The 19033-nt window shown below is 54.4% G+C and overlaps 7 protein-coding genes across 7 annotated transcripts; 3 read left to right on the top strand and 4 right to left on the bottom strand.

Annotated features, from left to right (window-relative positions):
* The first annotated feature begins 2910 nt into the window (after positions 1 to 2910).
* Positions 2911 to 5308, top strand: GUITHDRAFT_86483 (hypothetical protein). Its single transcript, XM_005834102.1, has 4 exons — positions 2911 to 3067; positions 3113 to 3299; positions 3350 to 4928; positions 4974 to 5308. Exons 1-4 carry the CDS (start codon positions 2917 to 2919, stop codon positions 5103 to 5105), a joined length of 2049 nt encoding a protein of 682 aa, XP_005834159.1. The 5' UTR covers positions 2911 to 2916; the 3' UTR covers positions 5106 to 5308.
* A 6-nt stretch (positions 5309 to 5314) lies between these two features.
* GUITHDRAFT_152180 (hypothetical protein) lies at positions 5315 to 5978 on the bottom strand. Its single transcript, XM_005834101.1, has 5 exons — positions 5956 to 5978; positions 5867 to 5908; positions 5745 to 5810; positions 5545 to 5685; positions 5315 to 5495 (listed from the first exon to the last, which is right to left on the bottom strand). Exons 3-5 carry the CDS (start codon positions 5782 to 5784, stop codon positions 5383 to 5385), a joined length of 294 nt encoding a protein of 97 aa, XP_005834158.1. The 5' UTR covers positions 5785 to 5810; positions 5867 to 5908; positions 5956 to 5978; the 3' UTR covers positions 5315 to 5382.
* Positions 5979 to 9942: 3964 nt separating this feature from the next.
* On the top strand, positions 9943 to 10927 carry GUITHDRAFT_162790 (hypothetical protein). Its single transcript, XM_005834100.1, has 2 exons — positions 9943 to 10171; positions 10352 to 10927. The coding sequence occupies exons 1-2, from the start codon at positions 9971 to 9973 to the stop codon at positions 10874 to 10876; spliced, it is 726 nt and encodes a 241-aa protein (XP_005834157.1). The 5' UTR covers positions 9943 to 9970; the 3' UTR covers positions 10877 to 10927.
* A 50-nt stretch (positions 10928 to 10977) lies between these two features.
* Positions 10978 to 14051, bottom strand: GUITHDRAFT_157674 (hypothetical protein; the record flags this gene model as incomplete). Its single annotated transcript, XM_005834099.1, has 14 exons — positions 10978 to 11154; positions 11200 to 11278; positions 11321 to 11466; positions 11673 to 11738; positions 12003 to 12092; positions 12260 to 12457; positions 12524 to 12618; positions 12756 to 12921; positions 13084 to 13138; positions 13181 to 13302; positions 13417 to 13501; positions 13544 to 13616; positions 13671 to 13824; positions 13875 to 14051. 14 exons carry the CDS (start codon positions 14049 to 14051, stop codon positions 10978 to 10980), a joined length of 1683 nt encoding a protein of 560 aa, XP_005834156.1.
* Positions 14052 to 15127: 1076 nt separating this feature from the next.
* GUITHDRAFT_162789 (hypothetical protein) lies at positions 15128 to 15914 on the bottom strand. The gene is made up of 6 exons (XM_005834098.1): positions 15832 to 15914; positions 15746 to 15783; positions 15644 to 15688; positions 15535 to 15589; positions 15455 to 15488; positions 15128 to 15396 (listed from the first exon to the last, which is right to left on the bottom strand). Exons 1-6 carry the CDS (start codon positions 15898 to 15900, stop codon positions 15158 to 15160), a joined length of 480 nt encoding a protein of 159 aa, XP_005834155.1. The 5' UTR covers positions 15901 to 15914; the 3' UTR covers positions 15128 to 15157.
* A 67-nt stretch (positions 15915 to 15981) lies between these two features.
* On the top strand, positions 15982 to 17544 carry GUITHDRAFT_86481 (enoyl-CoA hydratase). The gene is made up of 11 exons (XM_005834097.1): positions 15982 to 16425; positions 16466 to 16528; positions 16586 to 16630; positions 16678 to 16736; positions 16791 to 16881; positions 16932 to 16997; positions 17059 to 17079; positions 17127 to 17202; positions 17258 to 17307; positions 17361 to 17432; positions 17489 to 17544. Exons 1-11 carry the CDS (start codon positions 16000 to 16002, stop codon positions 17510 to 17512), a joined length of 993 nt encoding a protein of 330 aa, XP_005834154.1. The 5' UTR covers positions 15982 to 15999; the 3' UTR covers positions 17513 to 17544.
* Positions 17545 to 17668: 124 nt separating this feature from the next.
* On the bottom strand, positions 17669 to 18530 carry GUITHDRAFT_152177 (hypothetical protein). Its single transcript, XM_005834096.1, has 4 exons — positions 18196 to 18530; positions 18042 to 18150; positions 17824 to 17994; positions 17669 to 17776 (listed from the first exon to the last, which is right to left on the bottom strand). The coding sequence occupies exons 1-4, from the start codon at positions 18441 to 18443 to the stop codon at positions 17729 to 17731; spliced, it is 576 nt and encodes a 191-aa protein (XP_005834153.1). The 5' UTR covers positions 18444 to 18530; the 3' UTR covers positions 17669 to 17728.
* Positions 18531 to 19033: the final 503 nt, after the last annotated feature.

Here is a 19033-nt window from a genome sequence, read left to right as displayed (position 1 = left end):
ATCAGGCCTTTCCAAGGATCGTTGTCCCAGGGGTAGTGAAATTATTCGGGTGGTGGGGGGGTGGGGGTGGGGGTGGGTATGGGGGATAGGGGGACAGTTTCAACATGGGGAGTCCTGTTTTACAAAGGGTTTAGCGAGTTCATTATTGGGGGTGGGTGGGTAGTGTAAATTAACTGGTGGGGGGTTATGAAAAGATCTTTGGAAGTCGTGACGAGATGGGGGTGGGTACTCGTAGGAGGGTGTGGGGATGGAAAGGTCGTAGTGGGCTCAAAGGGGGTCAAAGCGATGGAAATGGGTGGGGTTATAGGGACACGAGGATGTTAACCGGTGGTATAGAGGAGGTTCAAATGGTCTTGGAGGAGGTAGTAGTGATTGCTGCTGTAGGACTGTCAAGGGGTGGGGTAGGGTATATCCTGGAAATGATGAGGGTGGGGTAGAGTATTTTTGGGGTCGGGGTTTTTCGAGCGGGTTGAAATGCCAACTTGCGTTGGGTTGAGCATGGTAAAGCCGAAGCAAGACAGGAGGTCTTAGTCAAGGAGGGGAGGAGAGAAGAGATAGACGCAAGCAGAGGACAGCAAAAGTAAGAGGAGCTGATCATCGGCATTTGTCGGGGTTGGCGGGTACAAGTTTGGTGGATCATTCAGTTTTGATTATAGGGAGACACATCGTCCATTGAGCTTACATCGTACTGTGGTTGACCGACCGACCTAAACGCAGGCGCAACAAGCAGCATGTAGAGCATGATATATGTCAGATTGGAGATAGAAAGGATGGCTCGTTGACAAGCAGCTCAAATGATTATGCTCACAAGATGAAATAGCTTCAACTCGCTTGCATATACTTGCCCGAGGTTGAAGGAATGGGTTGCGGGGCATCGACGAGCGCTCATGTCGCAGAAACAAATGCAGACATCACAAGAAGCTATTCCTCTCCCAAACTTGTCAAAGCCAAGGCCGCCCCGTATCTTCGAGTTCAAACGCTGGGGCCCTGCCATGCCCGTGCAATGTGGAGCTCACCGAGCAAAACCAACGGCAAGGAGAGGTCGCATGCGGACGCTCCTGCTCGTCATGAGATCTATTGTCTGGAGATGGAGAAGGACGTGAATGAGGGATTCAGTGAAATATACAGAGGAGAGTCTTCGAGCTTCGACATTGATGTGAAACCAGGATGCTCGCTCTGTCTCCGTGTTGCTGTCATCGATGAACACGGCAAAGAGAGAAACTGGAGTAACCTGGTCAGTTTCGTTTCTCATGCTACAGTTCCTCCTCGTCCAGATCCGCCAAGTGCAGAGGCAAACTCGAAAGAGTCAACGGTTATGATTTCTTGGAACTCTGGGACGGATGGTGGAATGGAAATTGAGAATTATGATGTGCAAATGCTTCTGATTGAAACAGATGAAGACAATCTAGGGAAAGATCACATCTTACACACATCTGCCATAAATCACAGCAACACCAGGATCGTTTACCACGGCAGCAGCAACCAGTACAAGTTGCAAGTTCAGGACTTGAAGTCCTGTGGGGATTTCGACAAAGTTCATGCAAGGTTCAGGGTTCAGGCCAGCAACAAGATGGGCTGCAGCCCGTGGAGTGATTGGAGCGCCGTTGTTTTGTTCTCTCAGTTTTGCAACCCCAACTGCCAAACTGACGCGGTGCTCTTGTCTATGGCGTCTCTGTCGCCGCAGTCTTCACAGACTGATTTGGAGTTGTGCTGCGAGGGAGTTGACAAGATGAACCAGAACCCTGAGAACGAGAGCAACCAGGCGAACTTTCAGAGTGAGAATGAAGGCGATGCGGCCATAGAGAACCTCAAGAATGTGAACCTGAAAGCTCCCGAACTGATGTACTTGCACCCGAATCAAGTTCAGATCACTTGGGAGCAGGTGTCCGTGTCCGAGTTTCAGAAGGCAGAAGGCATCCTCGACCATCATGTCACCTATGTGGTGGAGATGGAAAGACGAAAGACACACACGAGGGATCAGAGCATTGTCTATGAGGGGAAGGCCTTGTGCTGTGCTGTGTCCGGCCTCTCACCCGGCTGTTCCTTCACCTTCAAGGTACGAGCGAAGTTTTCTCTCCAGGCCTCCAACACTTCGACGTCTCCCAAGAATCCCGAATCCTGGATATTCACAAACTGGAGCCCCGGCACCATGTTTGTCACCCCTGTGACGGCTCCTGATCCTTGTACTGGGCTGAGGATCGACTTGAGGTACCTCCGAACCTGACTGACGATGTGATCTGATCATGTTTGCGGTGCAGGGGCCCGGGTGAGGTGGAGCTGAGGTGGGACGAAGCCGTGGACAACGGCTCGGTGGTTGAGGGTTACCTTGTGCAAGCTGCGGAGGTGTCTGTGGAGAAATCAAGTCAGAGGGCGGTAGGGTCCCTCAACATCTCCAACTCAGTGTCGGACGAGACGTGGAGAGAGGTGTATGATGGCCCAGAGAACTCGTGCATCGTCACCTTTCAGAGCATTGGAGGCACGTACAGGTTCCGGGTGTGCGCGAGGAACTCCGTCGGGATCGGGCCATGGGGTGAGGAACGGGTTTTCATGATTACGGCCCTTGCTCCAGGTGCTCCTCCTCTGCCGAGTCTGTTGAACTGCCTTGCGACTTCGGTCGACTTGTCTTGGCAATATCCTGACGACAGGGGGAGCAAAATCAGATCTTACATTGTGCAAATGAAAGTTTCTCCTGTAGAAGATGCTAGCAACCGTGACGATAACATGCAGCCGGGCACCAATGGAGAAGGTGCTGCTGTCAACTCGGTGGGCTGTAAACGATCTCTCTTCGACGAGTCTCGAGGCCTGAAAGGAAGGAGCACCTCTCCTTTCCAAGGAACGTCCCCCATGCTCGCCTCCATCAAGAGGCCACCTCCTGGGCCCGATGTGGGAAGCGGTGCGCTCGATCAGGCGTCGGGGATGTACATGGGAGACGGCAGCTCCACGAGTGAAGGGAGGATGCAGCATCAAGAGTTTGTGGTTTCCGATCCCTCAACAAGAATCTGCACGATTGGGGATATCAACGTGGGCATGGAGTACAGGTTCCGTGTGCGAGCCGTGAATGAAGCAGGTCAGGAGGTTTGACGTTGACTTGTCTGTTTGACGAGGTAAGCAGGGCCGGGAGAGTGGAGTGACGAGCTGAGCTACGTTCCTGAGTGTGGCCCTCCCGCCATTCGGGGCTCGCTGGAGCTCTCTAGCGCGCATGCTGGCCATATCTGTGCGGAATGGGAAGCGGCGGATGGCAACGGCCTGCCTGTGGAGGAGTACGTGCTAGAGATGTCAGAGACGGACCTCAAGTCAAGGTGAGCTGTGCTGTGGTCGATACCTGTGCCCCAGTGACACGTTCTTCTAGCTCCAACTCCTTCGGCAGTTCTGTGGAAGTCTACAGGGGGCCGGACTTGATGTGCAACGTGGAAGGGCTGTCGAGCAACAAGAGGATGCTGCTGCGGCTGAAAGCTGTCAATGCCATGGGCGAGTCAGCCTGGAGCGAAATCTCATTCATAGACATCGTCAGCTATGACAACAACTCCAACATCGAGTTCTCGGACATCGAGCTCGGGGAGGTGATAGGGGAAGGAGGGTTCAGTGTGGTTCACAAGGGGACTTGGAAGGGCATGTCGGTTGCTGTCAAGAAGCTCAAGATTCAATACGCGGATGGTGGAGACAAGCATGCTGATGAGTTCCGAAAGGAAGTTCAGCTGCTGAGCAACCTGCGCCATCGCAACATCGTTCGCTATATGGGAGCGTCGCTGCAGTCGCCCGACTTGTGCGTCCTGACCGAATTGCTGGAATGCTCCATGTCGGACCTCCTCTACAAGCAGAATCTGAAGCTCAAGATGGAACAAGTCCTTGGGTTTGCACGAGACGTGGCAAAGGGGGTGAAGTACCTTCACTCGTTGAGGCCGATGATCATCCACAGGGACCTCAAGAGCAGCAATCTCCTCGTGGACTCCTTGAAGGTTTGCAAGATCTCTGACTTCGGGCTCTCTCGGATCAAGGATGAAAGCGTCACCAAGATCAGCGGCATGCTCGGCACTCCCGGTTGGTCTGCTCCAGAGATCTACAAGCAGGACAAGTACACGGAAAAGGTGGACATGTACTCTTACGGGGTTGTGCTGAGCGAGATGGTGACGGGAGAGAAGCCTTACGCGGGGCTCAACCAGATGCAGATCGCATTCGCGACGGTCTATCAGGGACAAAGACCGTCCTTGCCCGACAACATCCCCAAGCAGCTCAAGAATCTCATCAAGAGCTGCTGGGATAGCGTCCCCAACAAACGGCCGTCCTGGGACAAGATCCTAGATGCCTTGAGACAGATCGAGGACTTTCTGACAGACCAGAGGCAGGTGAGGTACGTAGGGCAGTTCTCCCGTCCTCCCAAGCTCCGCGCAAACCAGCGGAGGCCCTCGCCCGCCTCAGACATGCTGCGGTCCCAGGACGCGAGCTCCATGATGAACCTAACGAGCTCCAACGCTGCTCGGACAAACCGAACGCCCACCAGGAACCGACCTGAGTCGCAGAGTGCAAGCCAAAGGCCGCAAACGGTTGAGGCTGCAGGGGTGGAGAGCAACCTGGAGGGCGGGAGAGGATCGAATAGGTTCCGCTCTCCATCCCGCTCTCCTGCGACGCGCAAGAACTTCGGGCAGAGTGAGAACAGGCCGGCCTCGTCGAGCAGGGCCAAGGGGAGGGCGAGCGAGGTTTCACCTCTCAAGGACGGCAGCAGGAAAGCGACGAAGCTCGACGTCTCTCTCTGGCCCTTCGCCGACAGCAGCAGCGACAAGGACCAGAGGCCCGAGGAGCTGCAAGGGACCCCAGTAGGCAGCGAGAGGGAGTACGAATCTGAGGAGAGCCCGGAGAACCCCAGCGAGACCCAAGGGCTGTTGGCGCACAAGAGCGAGGAGATCGAGGAGATCTTGTCTTCTCCTGAGGAGGTGAGTCTGCCGTCATGCTCTGAGCCCAACTGACTTGCCTGGCAGCACGTCCTCGCCCTCCCCGAGCCCCTTGCTCAAAGAAGGGTTGCTGTTGATCGGAACAGACTCACCCCGATCAACAGCGACAAGATCATTCCGTACCGTCATGACTTGAGCAAGCCATCGATTAAGAAGTAACCCTCCCTCCCTCGTTCCGTGACCCCCTGCAAACCTGTCTATCTCTAATCTCTGATACCTTCATCTATCTCTCTCTCTGATACCTTCATCTATCTCTCTCTCTGATACCTTCATCTATCTCTACTCTTCTTCCCGGCCCTTCATGTTCAGGCTTCAACACTTCCCCTTCGTCTCTTATGTTAAGAAAACCTCACTCAACGATGAATGGTCGAGTTTCTGATCCTGTTCATTCTCCCCCGCCTCTAGACGCTTATGATACATCAAGTCGCTCTCTGCTCTAGCAGTGGCAGTGCCCATAGCGACGCAAGCAAGCATAGTTACAGCCTGCTGAGTGTCCGTTCCTTCCAGGTACTCCAGGCGCTCCGGCAGCTCCGGGCGATCCGTTGATACCTACAGCTGGTCAGGCGACCACTCACCCTCCACCTTGCCAAGTTCCTACCGTTAGAGCCCGGCACTCCAGGCACTCCCATAACTCCGTTCCTGCCCGGTACGCCGGGCACTCCTTGTCGGCCGGGGACTCCGGCGACACCCGGCGATCCTGTGGCTCCAACTAGTCCAAGACCCTGAGGGCCCTTCGCACCTGAGAGGTGGGCAGAACATGAGAAAGGCCATGCAAGGAATGCTGCTGCTGTTGGCCACCTTTGACACCGTCGTTTCCAGCTGGACCCATTGCTCCCATCATGCCCGGGACTCCAGGCACTCCAGCTGAGCAGCAAGAAATTCGTTCGTCAGCGAGACTCTAAGAAGAACTCAAGGCATACGTTGCCCTCCTTTGCCAGACAATCCTGCAGGTCCAGGGGCACCTGCTCAATGTTGTTAGCCCATCTCCTTGCTCCAAGGCCTCCTCTACCGGCGTTCCCTTCTTGTCCGTCAGTTCCCTGCTCCCCAGGTCTCCCCCACACTCCAGGGATGCCAGCAGGTCCGATGGCGCCTTCAACCAAAATCAGTTTCAGAATCCATGGCAGCGAGTCTGACCAGGCAAGCCCACGGGCCCTTGGACGCCTGGAGGGCCGGCGAATCCCCGCGGGCCCACCGGACCGGACTAACACGAGGAGTGAGTCGGGGGGCATCAGAGCGCAACCGACCCGGCGGAGGATCAGCTCTCACCTGCCCTGGCGTGCCGGGAGCACCAGGAAGTCCCATGGGCCCATGCTTGCCGTTCAGTCCAGGGACACCAGCAGGGCCCTGCTCACTGATGAGCTACAACAGATGTTCGCGAGGTGACAACACACCATCAATCCTTGCGGCCCAGGATAACCAGGCTTGCCAGGAGGTCCTCTCTTGCCCATTCGCCCGGGCAGACCCGCTCGTCCCCTCCTGCCACGTGGTCCAGTCCGTCCTGGGAGTCCAACGAGGCCATCTACACACAGCTCAGCTGATTTCGAGGCGACGCCTCTCGCGCAACCTGCTCCTTGCAGCCCTTCTGGTCCGTCAGGGCCTGGTGGCCCCTCAAGCCCGGGGTTCCCTGCATGGAGCAGCTTACAAGATCTTCGACTCGAGTAGAAGGTCAGCGCTACCGATCGCTCCTTGTGGTCCTGGTATCCCTACCCCCTGAGGGCCTGGCTGTCCTCGTGGACCAGGGGGGCCTCTCCGTCCAGGGGGTCCTGCGGTCAATCCAATGCTCCTCACCCTCTCGAGCTCGTGCACCTGTCGGGAGGGATTCAACGGTGGAACGGTAATATGTCAGTCAGGTACAAGCTCTCTCGTTCGCTTCGCTGCATCATGCATGTCGTCGTCGAACGAGGAGATCTAGAAAAATGGAGATCAAGAACAGAGCGACTGACAAGCCTGCTAGTCGAACCTGTCTATCCACTGCACGGGAAGCGCTTGCAACTGTATCGATCTCTTTCTCTTCCTCTTCGACGCTGTAGCTCTCGTCATCAGAAGCCTTGCGAATCAGCTCTCGGATTGCTGGCAACTCCTGGTCCACAGCAGCACGAGCAGCCGAGGCCGGGTAGGGATCGACGCCATGGGTGTAGGGAGCTGAAGAAGAAAACATGGAGGTACATCCTGATGGACCGCATCCATGCGCGGGGGCGACGCTAGAAATGAAACCTTGACCTCCTACATGTATCGTAGGCGTTTCATACAGTTCCTGCACCCTGCCTCTGCCCCCTCCGCCCTCTGCAATCTCACTCAGCTCTTGTGTCCTTGCAAGATCCTCCGGGAGGCCCTTGCTCGCCTCTTGCTCCAACTGCGAGACGTCAACGGCAGCGGGTGATGAGGCCAACATGGATCTGCTGACAGCTGGAACGGACAGTAGCACAGCGGCGACGAGCACCAGGTTGGTCACCAACAGAAGATAACGACCTTCACGACTGTAGAGGCAGGTGGATGAGGGAGAGGAGAGCTCACGCGACCAAGCATGGCGGCTTTCTTCCCCCCTCTCTTGCGATCGATGCATCGCCTCCCCCGTTGCACTGCCGTAATCGCCAGCCATGGCCGAAGAGCCAACAACCGTTACGCATCCGTTACAAGCTTTGGATGCGGCCCGGCCTGGTGCGGCGACTCCGATGCCGGAGGCTGAGTGCTCGGCGCCCGGCCCGGCGGAAGTTGATCCGGGACCGTACCCTGTCGGACCGTCAGGCCTTTACTCAAGCACTGGCCAAACGTTGAACGGCGAGACTCAGACTTGAAGATCCCCCGCGCCATGCCAGGCGCTGAGCCGCTATAGCGCTGTGGCCGCCGCCGAAGGTCCGAGCCGAGTCCCGACGGTGGCCGGGCCGGCCGGCCCGGCCGCCGAATGATGAGACGCATACCGAGCGCGGATCCGCGGCCAGCCACCGTCACCGGCGTGGCCCGGGCACAGAAAGCGCAACGTGACCGTACGCATCGGCGGGCGGCCGCGGAGTACGGTACGGTCCGGGCAAGAGTCCATCATGGCAGTGCCGGGCCGGGCGATGATGGGAAGCCTGAAAGGCGGCCTTTGGGGGGACGTGCTGAGCACTAGGCCCGGCGTCAGCCGCACCCGGAGGCTGAGTCCGCCGCCGCGGCGACCGGAAACAAGCTTTCCAGTTCCGAAGTTCAGTGGGGGTCGGCTCTCTTCTTCAAGCCGCGTGCACTGCGCCAGTGCGCGGCCCGGCGGCCGGGCCCGGCGGTGCCTGGCAGCCTACGGTCGCCCGGAGCCTCGGAGGGGTAGTTCAACCCGGTCACTGCTGACCATCGTGCCTCCTGGCGTGACTGCCTGGCACGGCGGAAAAACTTGAGTTCAGCCTGTAAATCATCCGATCAGCGACGGCATGATAAGGTTTCCCCCCGGCCGTGCCACCAGCGGCTCCCGAGGGCCGACAACCGGCACGGTACCGAAGTCCTGCGGGAGCCGAGGCTGGGCCGACGAACCCCCAGAGGATGGGGGGGCGGGGGGGGCGCCGGGCGGGGAATTAGCGGCCTAGCCTAGGAGGGGTCACGGTGCTGGTATCTTTGTAGGGTAGTACCGGTGCCTTTAACTTTCGCTGCCAGGGAACTATTCCGGGCCCCAGCCTGAGCCCCGGATGGGGGGGGTACCCGGTGCTGCCGTTCTGTAACTTACACGGAGTAGGCGACTCTCAGTAGGGCCGGCGGGACTCCTCAGTCCAGTGGCCGGGAATGTGAGCCTAGTAGGCCCAGGGGTCCTGGTATCATTGTAGGGTAAAGTACCGGTGCCTTTAACTTTCGATGGAACTATTCCCCTAGTTTCCCCCAAATCAGTGCAGGCTAGCCGGCCCCGGCGCCGCGCTGTTCTCAGCCCCTCTGACCAACTCGCGGCAACTTGCAGCTCCCGGCGGGAAACTTCTGACCAGGGGACGGGACTGAGGGGTGGGTACTACTCTTAGGGCAAGCCGTATCCAGATACTATGGGTCCTTGCGAGTGGCAGGGGACCACTTCTCGAATGATAAAAGTACGGCGCCGTACTGGAAGGAGGTTGCCCATAGGGAGGGCCACGGGGTCAGACGGTCATCTCATGGGGGTGGGGGTCAGTACAATGATTTCACTGTCAGTAACCTGCACCCGCTCATCAGACTTAGTAACTGCCCGGTGCCCCAAACGGGAAGGGGGCGCCACCCAGGGACCGTCGTCATATTAGAGGGTGGGGTACACGGACGATTGTTACCCCCGGGTAACCGACGTCACTACGGGTGTGAATTTAGCGGTAAATGATTCGTGAAAAGGGGGTGGGTAGTCCCCCTCTAGTAGCCGGTAAATGTCTGGTCATTACCGGTGCGTCTCACTGAAAGTTACCATCTCTTGGAATTGTCAGAGGGGGTGGGGGTGGTGAATCCAGGGATGCCTGTAGGGGTCGTAGTGGGGTCCTTCGAGAACACGAAGATCCGCAGGATCATGGAGGAGAGGAGGACCCATGAGTCGTATTAGGAAAATAGGGGTGGGGGTTATTGGGGATCATTACCAAGACGGTAACGGCTGATTGAAAGGGGTGGTAGAGCCTTACTGTCAAGGGAGTACCAGGGGGTAGAAGGGTACTCCACAGTACCAGAAAAATGGGGTGTACAATAGATGGGGTAGTGTCTTCGGCATTCGAGATGGGGTAGGTTGTCGAGGCGTAAGATCCTGGTAGGAAAGAGGAGGGCAGAGGAGGGGCGAGGGTAGTTTTGTAGGGGTAAATTAATAATGGTACTGCTACCTTAGGGGTATTCACGGTGAGAGGGTCCTTTTAGCTCAGTAGATGATCGCCCACCCCTTATTTCTTCAATGATAATAGGGGTGTAGAAGTACTTTCGGGTCTTCCCGTGGAACCGTTATGCTCGGAGGGTGGGGGTACGAATAAAAAACGGAGGAACAAGGGGTGGGCTGACAGATTGGGGGTGGGGGTGTTGTGCCCCGTGGGTATAAGAGAGGCTCGTGCGGAGCGGAAGAGCATCGCAGCAGCATGGCAACGCCCTACGCTTCCTACGGCTACCCAACCCAGACCCTTGCCCCTGGCATTACTGCTGGCCTCCCCACCCAGAGCGCCATCATCCCTGAGACCTACACTGTCCCTGTTCAGCAGACTGTGATGGTTCCCCAGACCACCTATGTCAACAAGGTTGTGTCTGTTCCTCAGGTTTCCCAGGTCCGCGTTCCCAAGACGGTGAGTCAAATGTCTTGCAACTTGTTCTTTTGATAATTCTCCTTGTCCTGGATGCATAGCTGTGTGTTGTGTCCAGAATGATTGTTTCTATACATGATCTATGAAGAAAACTTTGCCAACCTCTATTTATGACGTCATCACACCCCTTGATATGGGCGCTGATGTATGTTGTTGTTTCAGGTCATGGAGACCTACCAGCAGCCGTACCAGGTCCCCAAGATTGAGTACGAGACCAGGACCATCCAGATCCCCAAGCAGGTCTACGAGACTCGCTACCAGACCTACAAGGTCCCCAAGACCGTCTACGAGGACGTCTCTGTGCCCTACCGCGTTCCCGTCTACGAGACCAAGACCCAGAACTACCAGGTCCCCAAGGTCGACTACGAGACCCAGAACGTCACCACCTACACCAACCAGACCGTCCAGGAGCCCGTTCAGGTTCAGGTCCCCGTCACCCAGACTGTTAACACGGTCCAGACGGTGAACAAGGTGGTTGAGTACCAGCCCACCATCACCAACTCCTACTACCTCCCTGGAACCACCGCCTACCAGACTGGAGTCACCGCTGCTACCCCTGCTGTGCCGCAGTACGGATACTCCTACGCCTACCCTTATGGATCTTACACTGCCAACCCCGCCTACACCTACACCACCCAGCAGCAGGAGAACAGGAGGGAACAGGGCACTTCGCAGCCTCCTTTCTAATGCGATATTATTTTTGTGAGGTTTTGAGAGAATAAAAGCGATAAAAGTGTATGAAAGTGTTTTAGTGTTACATGAATCTTCACTTACAAGTTTCATTTTATTCACTTTGCAAACTGTCGCTTGTCATTCTGTTGTCTCATGCCGTAAGGGTTATCAGCGCTGAATCCATGTCCTGTCTTCTTCTTGGTGACGGCTTTCTTGTATCCCGTGCCAAATCCTCCCCCTCCTCCTCGCTTCCTCACGCTATCGGATGGCTTGACTCCGAAGTTGAGCATGACCTGCATGCAGACGTCACGTTGCTCTCTCGCTCTCTGCTCTCTCACGTTTGGCGGGTTGCTGAAGCCGAAGGACTTGGCGACGGCGAGCATGTCGAGCGACTTCACGTCGTAGATGTTCTTGAGCCTGAGCACTCGTGAGCTCCTGCACGGGCCCTCCGTTGCTCACCCGTGAGAGGCGTAGGCTAAGATGTAGGAGCGGTAGGCATCCTTGGCGCTGCGATTGAGGTAGTAGTTCTTGGCGATCAAGCTCTCGAGTTGCTGCTGGATGTTTGCAATCTTGTGGGGAGGAAACTCAAACTCCGTCAGTTGCACCTGCGTGAAGAGATAAGGAAACAGGCGGCCAGCATCATAGAGAGATGTGAATTCGAAGTATGAAAAGCAGAAACCAAGAGAGGGAGGAGAAGGGATGAAGGGAGGGAGGTTAAGATAGAGGAAGGTTATCAGAGGGATATGGGGGAGTAGAAAAGTTGAGAGTGGAAGTCTGACTTCTAACACAAGACAACATATCGACGACTCACATTTGCATGGCGAAGATATTTCAGAAATTGCAGCTCTTGAGGAAGTAGCATCAAGAGAGCCCTTCCCTGTGGAAAACTTTACAGGAGGAGGAGGGGGAGGAGGACCAGCAGCAGAAGGAGGACGAGCAGGAGATGTTGTTGTTGTTGTTGTTGTTGTTGTTGTTGTTGTTGTTGTTGTTGATGATGATGTGGTGGTGGTGGTGGAATAGAAGGAGGAGGAGGAGGAGGAGGAGGAGGACCAGGAGGAGGAGCAGGAGCAGGAGGAGCAGGAGGAGGAAGAGGAGCAGGAGGAGGAGGAGGAGGAGGAGGTGGTGGTGGTGGTGGACGTACTTGTGTGTTGATTCCTCTAGCTGTTCTGCCGACACGGTGGATGTATTCCTTGGGCTCGTCTGGGGGGTCAAATTGGATGACCCAGTCCACCTGCCGGAGGTTTGAGACGAGACAGACATGTGGAGGAAAATGTGAAGGAAAAGGAAAGGAAAGAATTCGGTGAGAGAGAAGAGAGAAGAGAGTGGAGGAGGAGGAGGAGGAAGAGGAGGAGTAGGAGGAGGAGGGAGAGGAAGGGAGGGAGCTGGGGGAAGGGTGACCGTTGGGATGTCGAGTCCTCGAGCAGCAACATCGGTACAGAGGAGGATCCCCTTTTCAGCGTTGCAGAACTCGAAGAAGGTGGTGGTTCGCTTCTGCTGCTTCTGCTTGCCGTGCAGGTCAAGCACTGGAATGTCGACGAAGTTGAGAAGCTCCGCGTAGAACTTGACGGCATTGCAGGAGGAGAAGAAAACCAGCACCTGCGGGCCGTCAGAGCTTGTCGGGCAGCAGCAGCATGAGAGGATCTTGCGGCAGCTGCTTCTGACCTTCTTATTCAAGTTCTTCTTTAGGAAGGTGTAGAGCAATCGGAACCTCAGCTCTGACGAGACAACCACGTAGCCCTGCTGCGTGCTTGACAGGACTGTGTTGGAATGCTGCTGACTGCTCTTCGACTCATCCAATCCCACGATCACTATGTATAGTCTCAACATCTCCTCCTCCTCCTCCTCCTCCTCCTCCTCCTCCTCCTCCTCCTCCTCCTCCTCCTCCTCTACTGACCTGGCTTTCCTCTCAAAGACAACCTGGCCAGGTCTTCAACTTTAGAGGTCTGGGTGGCTGAGAAGAGCATGCTCTGTCGATTTGACGGGAGGAGCTTCAAGATTTCTCTCATCTCGTCCTCAAACCCCTGCTCCAGGATGCGATCCGCTTCATCGATGATAAGAACCTGCGTTCGTGACGCGTCACCATCCTTCCTGTTCCTTCTTTCCCTCTCTTTCTCCTTTCCCCCTTCTTTCTTCCCTCTTTCCACCAGTTCCCTAGCTCCATTCCCCTCCCTCGCTCCCTTCCTCTCCCTCACTCCCTTCCTCTCCATTGCTTCTTCTCTCACTTGCAAGTTCTTGTATATGAACCCTTTGGTGTTCTGCAAGTGGTCCAGAAGTCGCCTGCAGGAGCGTCAGGAGGCCTCGGGCAGCAGCACCTTCGACCCAGGAGTAGCGATGAGGAGGTTGACGCCCTTGACCAGCTTCTCTGCCTCCGCTCGTCTGTTCGCTCCTCCCATGACCACTCCGTGCGTGTGATTGTGATACTTCATCGTTTCGCGCGCAACCTGCTCCCCACGGCATCATCAGCGCCTCGTGTCAATCAACAATCCCAACAATCAGTGAGTGAGTGAGTGAGGGAGGGAGGGAGGGAGGGAGGGAGGGAGGGAGGGAAAGCTCACAGCGTAAGTTTGCAGGGCCAGCTCTCGCGTGGGGGCGAGCACGATTGCTCCAGTTCCGTTCCTTTGCGCAAAATGACCCTTATGACTGGCAGAGGGTCAGAGGAGCCAAACAAGCTGACGGGCTTACAGCAACTCGATGCAGGGGAGGAGGAAGGCAAGGGTTTTGCCGGAGCCAGTCTTAGCTTGAGCGAGCACATCTCCTGCAGCAAGATCGTCAAAGGAGCAGGAGAGCGCGGGAGCTGCAGGCAACTCACGGCCACTGAGCAAGGGAGCAATGGTCTTGGCTTGAATCTCCGTCATGCACGTGAAGCCTTGATCGGCTACCCCCTTCTTGCTCTCCTCGCAGATGTTCAGCTCCTCAAACTTGCGGGCTGTCAGGATGCCGTCGACAGCTTGATTCTCTTCGGACTGATACACTTGGAGGTCACAAGAAGAGGCGCATGCAGGAGGTACTGTACCTTGTCGTCCAGAACAACCAGCTTCGTTCCATCCCCCTTCTGCTTCTTGGTAGGCTCACCTTGATTTTCTTCATTTTTTCGCTTCTTCTGTTTGATTTTCTCTTCTTTTCCTGTTGTCTCGGGTTGTTCTGCTGCAATCTTTTTTGTTTTTTCTTGGCTGGGTATTGGGTTCTTCATCTGTAAAAATAAGATCAATGGAAGATCAGAAATGATGGAGAAGTTGCAACATGTTACAAGTCTGTATAGATTAGAGGTCGTGTGCCTGTCCTGTCAATCCTGGCCCAGTATTCACTCTCATAATCATGCTTCGAGAAACTCCTACAATAATCTGTGCTTGTGCATGGTAAAATTTTCTCATCGTCATCTTCTGTGCTTCTGATCTCTTCGATTTTCTTATCCCCCTCTCTTTCTCTCGTCCTGTCAGGTTCCCTCCTCTCCTAAAACCTACTTGCCTTCCTATTCATTTGCTTGTCAAGCCTGGTCTCGTATGACCTCTTCCTCCACTCCTCTACTCCTCTCGTCCTCTCCTCCTCATGTCTTCGTCCTTGGCATTGCATGAATCGGCATCGCTACATTGGCATGTCGCACGTGAAGATGATCAAAATGGAACAACCCCATGAGGACCTACCCCACCCCTTCTTCTTCTACCCCTAGAATGGACCCATTTAACCAAGCGACACCGGTGTATTTATATGCTCATTGGGTGGGTACAAAGGTCAATATGGCGCGACCTTTGAGAGAAAGTCTGGATCACCCACCATGTCATTTAGTCTTCTACCCACCCCCCACCCCTCAATTTTCAGTCTGGCTGATAGAAGCTTCCGCCGCTTGAGATTCTACAATCTCGATCGCTCTGACTGCACTCAAAACAAGATCAGACTGTCAGTGTTCCAGTCTTGTTTCATCTCTCCAGCAAGATATCAGACTGTGGTCTTCTCTCATCTTACTTGACTTGTCTTTCTCTACCCCGATGCTCGTCCTTTCACTACCATCCCACGTCGCTCTATCCCTCTCCTGGGCGGACCCTCTGAGACTTGGCAAAATTGTCCCATACCCTCCTCTAGTGTTGTTCGCTCATCTCCTGGGAATGCACAGTCATAGCCATCCTCATGATAGCAGCAGCTTGTGAGCATGGCTCCTCAAGAGGCAGCTGGCAAGCAATCTTTGAAGGGATGATGAGAACTTTGCAAGGTAGAGACGAGGCCAGAAAGATGCCAAAAGATCGACTCGAGTGAGGTAGCAAGGGACGGAAACTCGCTTAACGAATGTATTGAGTTCACCGTTCAAGAGGCCAGTTCATTCTTCCCTTTGTTAGGCTGTTTGGGGGAGTTGGTTTTCTTGTTCACACCTTGATACCCTGAACCACTTGGACTCGGAGCAGCGTCTCTCTTCTCTCCTCTCCTCGGAACCTCAATTTCCATACTCTGTATCTGCTGAAGAAGCTCAGCCTCGGACGTTGCAGAATGCTTCTCTAATTTCGACATCAGGTCGTCCAGGTCTTTGGACATTGTTTGAGAAATTTCTGACGAAGAAACATCATCAGTTGTCTAGTATACGCTGACTGCGCCACAACATCTCACCCTGCTGATCTTTGTTCATCTTTGCATCAAGATCCTTGCACAGGCTCTGAGTTGAGGGCGAGCAAACAAGGAGGTTTTACCTTGAGAGAGCTAGCCGCCATCTGAAGCATCTGAGCACGCCTCTGCTCGATTTCGCTATTGACATTGAGATGTTAGCAAGATGAACATCAAAAGAAAGAAAGTATCCACATGTCTAAATTCTTGTGCATCTCTTGGATTTCTTTCAGCCTCTGTCTGCACCGACATCTCAATCCCCGCAGCGTTACATGCTTACATGCAACAAGAGGTGACCTCATCTGTTCATTCTTCAGCTTGAGAGCTTCATACTCCTGCATGGATCATTCAGCCGCGCATGCTCTCTCCCATTGTCGTCTCACCTTCTGCCCATAACCCCAGAACTCCTTCCATACTATCGACGCCAGTCGCAAGTTGTCTCGCAGCCCCATTCCTCCTTCCCCTCCCTCCTCCAGCCCTCACCTGCCACTTATGTACGCATAGCACTTCCCCGGCGCGGGCTCGCTGCGGAAAGGTGCAGCGACTGCATAATGCTGGGGTTTAGGCGCATCAGCACCAGGCCGCATGCTGCTGGCTTGTGGAGCAGCTCACTTCCTCACTCCTCTGGTCTCTTCCTCTCCTCGAGCCCTCGCGCTGCTCATTGTGCTGTGCGATGCTCCTCGACCCCTGCCTCCGTGCTCTTTGCTCCAAGGCGAACGCTCTCAACCGCCGCACAGGAGGACGAGCCTCTCATCCTGGAACGCAGAACCTTGAAGAACGGATCCTACGCCACTGTCGTTACACTCTCTCGCCCAGATAAGCTCAATGCTCTGGACCTCAACATGTTTCGTGCAATCGCCAAGGCCGCCGAAGATGTAGCAAAAGATAGAGAAACGCGAGTCGTGGTATTGAGAGGTGCTGGTCGGGCATTTTGCTCTGGTTTGGACGTCAAGTCTATCATCACAAATCCTCTAAAGGTAATTTTGAAGTGTTCAGTCAAAGCTTAATTACTTCTAGTCTGTAGAATCCATCCGAAAGCTAATGCAGCGCCCTGAAGGCAAACTGTCCAACCTGGCACAAGTATCACCTGCCCCTTCATCTCCTGACCATCGAATCACTTTGTTTTCTTGATGGCAGGATGTTGGATACTTATGGAGACAAGTTCCTGCACCTGTCATTGCTGTGATACGAGGATAAGCGTGTATTTCGTTTAGCTGAAGTTTACACAGGTAACTCATGGAGTATGTTTCGGGGGCGGGTTCCAGATAGCTCTTGGAGCTGATTTCAGGTCGGATGCAGCATTTTTCTCTCCTACCATCAAATTTTAAGGGGGAATTTGCAGATTTTCTGACAAGAGCTGCAAATTCAGCATCATGGAGGGAAAATGGGGGTTGGTGCCTGACATGTCAGCCACAATCACCTTGAGAGAGCTGGTAGTAAATTGGTTGAACGCACATGTCCATGTCATCACAAGGATCTTTAGGTGCCCATTGATGTGGCAAAGGAACTCACGATGACAGCAAGGATTTTTGACGCACAAGAGGCAAAGGTAGGAAACATGATTTGTGGGAAGTTTTGATGGACACGTTTCATGACCTAAATGTCATCAGTCTTTGGGTTTGGTTACCAAGGTCTCGACGTTTGTGTGTTTGATTGTGTTGCTGATTAGATTTTGCAGCTCTGTGATGATCCATTCGAGGAAGCAATGGCCTTCTGCGAAACTCTTTCGAATCAATCGCCAGATGCTGTGGCAGGTCGTCGTGTGAATGAGGAGGTCGAGGAAGCTTGCATGACGGCAGAGCTTGCCAGGTGCCAAACAACTCTTCAACAGGACATACGTGGATACGAGCGAGGAGGAGGTTGAGATTGAAGACGAGCGAACTGCGGTTGTTGATTATGTGATAATTTTCAGGCGTTGAAAATTGAGTCGGAGCTTCAGCATGAACTTCTACGAGGATGGAACGTCTTGTCATCAGTGGCCAAGGTGCGTATTCTCCCACAACTCCTGTTCGCTTTTCAGTCTGATCGCTCACAAGCAGGGAGTTGGTCTTCCAAGCGTTGTGACTCCTGGTCATTCTAAACGATCAGACTTTTGGCACAAAGAAGCTTGAATGATCGCCCACATTCAATGCAAGAGTTTGCATAGTATGATTCTGTCTCACTCACAAATATTGGCCCATGTTTCTTCCAATATGCACAGAAAAATTGAGTGAGTCTGCGCAAGGTGCGAGGTCCGTTTACTGAAACAGTGTTCTGCTACAAGTCGTCAAGGATGACGGGTTATTGCTGCTCATCTGAAGAGTCTTCAACCTTCTTGTTAAACAAGTACTGCAGAAGCAATGTCATTCAAATCAAAGCCAAGACAACGAGTGTACCTTGGCTGTCAACGGCGTCAGAGCAACAGTGGGAGGAAACCGAATGGGTGAAGCAGCCTTGTGCGCTGCATAGGCAATAGCAACAGTCCCAGCAGTCTCCGTGTTTCCATTGGCTGTGATTCCAACCTTGGACAATAAAGCGGCCACATCAACCCCGTTGTCGACCAAAACCTGAAAACAGTCATCCAATTCAACAGGCAACAAAACAAAATGCTTACATAGCAAATTCCAAAAGAGACAAGTGAAAGAGAAATGGATGTCAGCAAGTATGCAGAACCATATTTTGCCAAGAGCTGCTTTGCGTCTGGCCCTTCCTTGTTCTTGTTGCTTTCCAAAAGTCAGTTTTCATATCACAACACGATGATATCTCACGTTAGTGCAGTGAAGAGACCTGCTTCCAGGCCCCACTTCTTTGTCACCTCTTCAACATTTTTGACTTTTGATTTTTCCTCTCCCATAGTGTCCACCATGCGAAGTGCTGGGGACCTGTTCCGAAATGACATGCCATTGCTACCAGCACTCCTTGATGGTAATGTAGGAACTGCAGGAAACGCAAAGGCGTTGGCCTGCATGGGGCAGGCAGCAAGGCACAGCACCATAGCTAGAGGAATTGCCACCATTGTCCGCCCAGAGACAGCCCAGGATGAGGAAGGGGAGGAGGACAAGAAGCCCGCAAACTCCATGACAGCGCGCACCATAAACAGCAGAATGGGGGCTGGTGGATAGGACGGTCCTAGTAGTCCTATTCCTAAGACCAGTTTTCTTATGATGATATTATTCTCTAGAAAGCTTCTAGAACCCTGCTAGGACCGATTGGATCAAGCAAGGTTGTTTTATGTGACGACTGTGAATTAGGGGGGTGGTTGGAAGGAAGCAAGAATGGTCAAGAGGGGGGTCCGGACATTGCGGAAAAAGGATGTGGAGGGGGTGGGGTGAAAGGCCGGGGCCCCCGCCACTCAGCCGTACCGGCCGGGCCCGGCCCGGGCCACCGCGCGGGCCAGGGCGGCGCCGGGCCCGGCCCACTGGGCCACCGCGCGGGCCAGGGCGGCGCCCGGGGCCCGGTGAGGGGAGGGGGGTGGTGGGGGGAGGTCTCAGATCTCACATTTAAGACTCCGAATCACTGTTCCTTACGCCAGTGCTAGGCCTTTCTCCGCAGATATTAACAACGGTCAACACTACTGGATGGACGAACAGGTAGTAGGGCAATTTT

This window comes from Guillardia theta (genome assembly GCF_000315625.1).
Source record: "Guillardia theta CCMP2712 unplaced genomic scaffold GUITHscaffold_27, whole genome shotgun sequence".
In the NCBI taxonomy this organism is placed as follows: Eukaryota; class Cryptophyceae; order Pyrenomonadales; family Geminigeraceae; genus Guillardia; species Guillardia theta.
Note: the sequence above shows the minus strand (reverse complement) of the source record. Positions and strands in the feature narration are given on the sequence as shown.

Bases quoted from the DNA above. Each gene is read 5' to 3' on its own strand.
- GUITHDRAFT_86483 (XM_005834102.1), top strand. From the start codon at position 2,917: ATGTACATGGGAGACGGCAGCTCCACGAGTGAAGGGAGGATGCAGCAT. The intron at 3,068-3,112 runs GTCAGGAGGTTT...CGAGGTAAGCAG, and splicing joins GCGAGCCGTGAATGAAGCAG to GGCCGGGAGAGTGGAGTGAC. The intron at 4,929-4,973 runs GTGAGTCTGCCG...CTTGCCTGGCAG, and splicing joins TCTTGTCTTCTCCTGAGGAG to CACGTCCTCGCCCTCCCCGA.
- GUITHDRAFT_86481 (XM_005834097.1), top strand. From the start codon at position 16,000: ATGCTGGGGTTTAGGCGCATCAGCACCAGGCCGCATGCTGCTGGCTTG. The intron at 16,737-16,790 runs GTCGGATGCAGC...GGGAATTTGCAG, and splicing joins GCTCTTGGAGCTGATTTCAG to ATTTTCTGACAAGAGCTGCA. The intron at 16,998-17,058 runs GTAGGAAACATG...AAATGTCATCAG, and splicing joins TTGACGCACAAGAGGCAAAG to TCTTTGGGTTTGGTTACCAA.
- GUITHDRAFT_162790 (XM_005834100.1), top strand. From the start codon at position 9,971: ATGGCAACGCCCTACGCTTCCTACGGCTACCCAACCCAGACCCTTGCC. The intron at 10,172-10,351 runs GTGAGTCAAATG...TTGTTGTTTCAG, and splicing joins AGGTCCGCGTTCCCAAGACG to GTCATGGAGACCTACCAGCA.
- GUITHDRAFT_152180 (XM_005834101.1), bottom strand. From the start codon at position 5,784: ATGGGAGCAATGGGTCCAGCTGGAAACGACGGTGTCAAAG. The intron at 5,686-5,744 runs GTGGCCAACAGC...CCCACCTCTCAG, and splicing joins TGGAAACGACGGTGTCAAAG to GTGCGAAGGGCCCTCAGGGT. The intron at 5,496-5,544 runs GTAGGAACTTGG...GACCAGCTGTAG, and splicing joins TGGAGTGCCGGGCTCTAACG to GTATCAACGGATCGCCCGGA.
- GUITHDRAFT_162789 (XM_005834098.1), bottom strand. From the start codon at position 15,900: ATGGGGCTGCGAGACAACTTGCGACTGGCGTCGATAGTATGGAAGGAG. The intron at 15,784-15,831 runs GTGAGACGACAA...TGATCCATGCAG, and splicing joins TCTGGGGTTATGGGCAGAAG to GAGTATGAAGCTCTCAAGCT. The intron at 15,590-15,643 runs GTGGATACTTTC...CAATGTCAATAG, and splicing joins ATGCACAAGAATTTAGACAT to CGAAATCGAGCAGAGGCGTG.
- GUITHDRAFT_152177 (XM_005834096.1), bottom strand. From the start codon at position 18,443: ATGGTGGCAATTCCTCTAGCTATGGTGCTGTGCCTTGCTGCCTGCCCC. The intron at 17,995-18,041 runs GTAAGCATTTTG...GACTGTTTTCAG, and splicing joins TCTCTTTTGGAATTTGCTAT to GTTTTGGTCGACAACGGGGT. The intron at 17,777-17,823 runs GTACACTCGTTG...TTGCTTCTGCAG, and splicing joins TGACGCCGTTGACAGCCAAG to TACTTGTTTAACAAGAAGGT.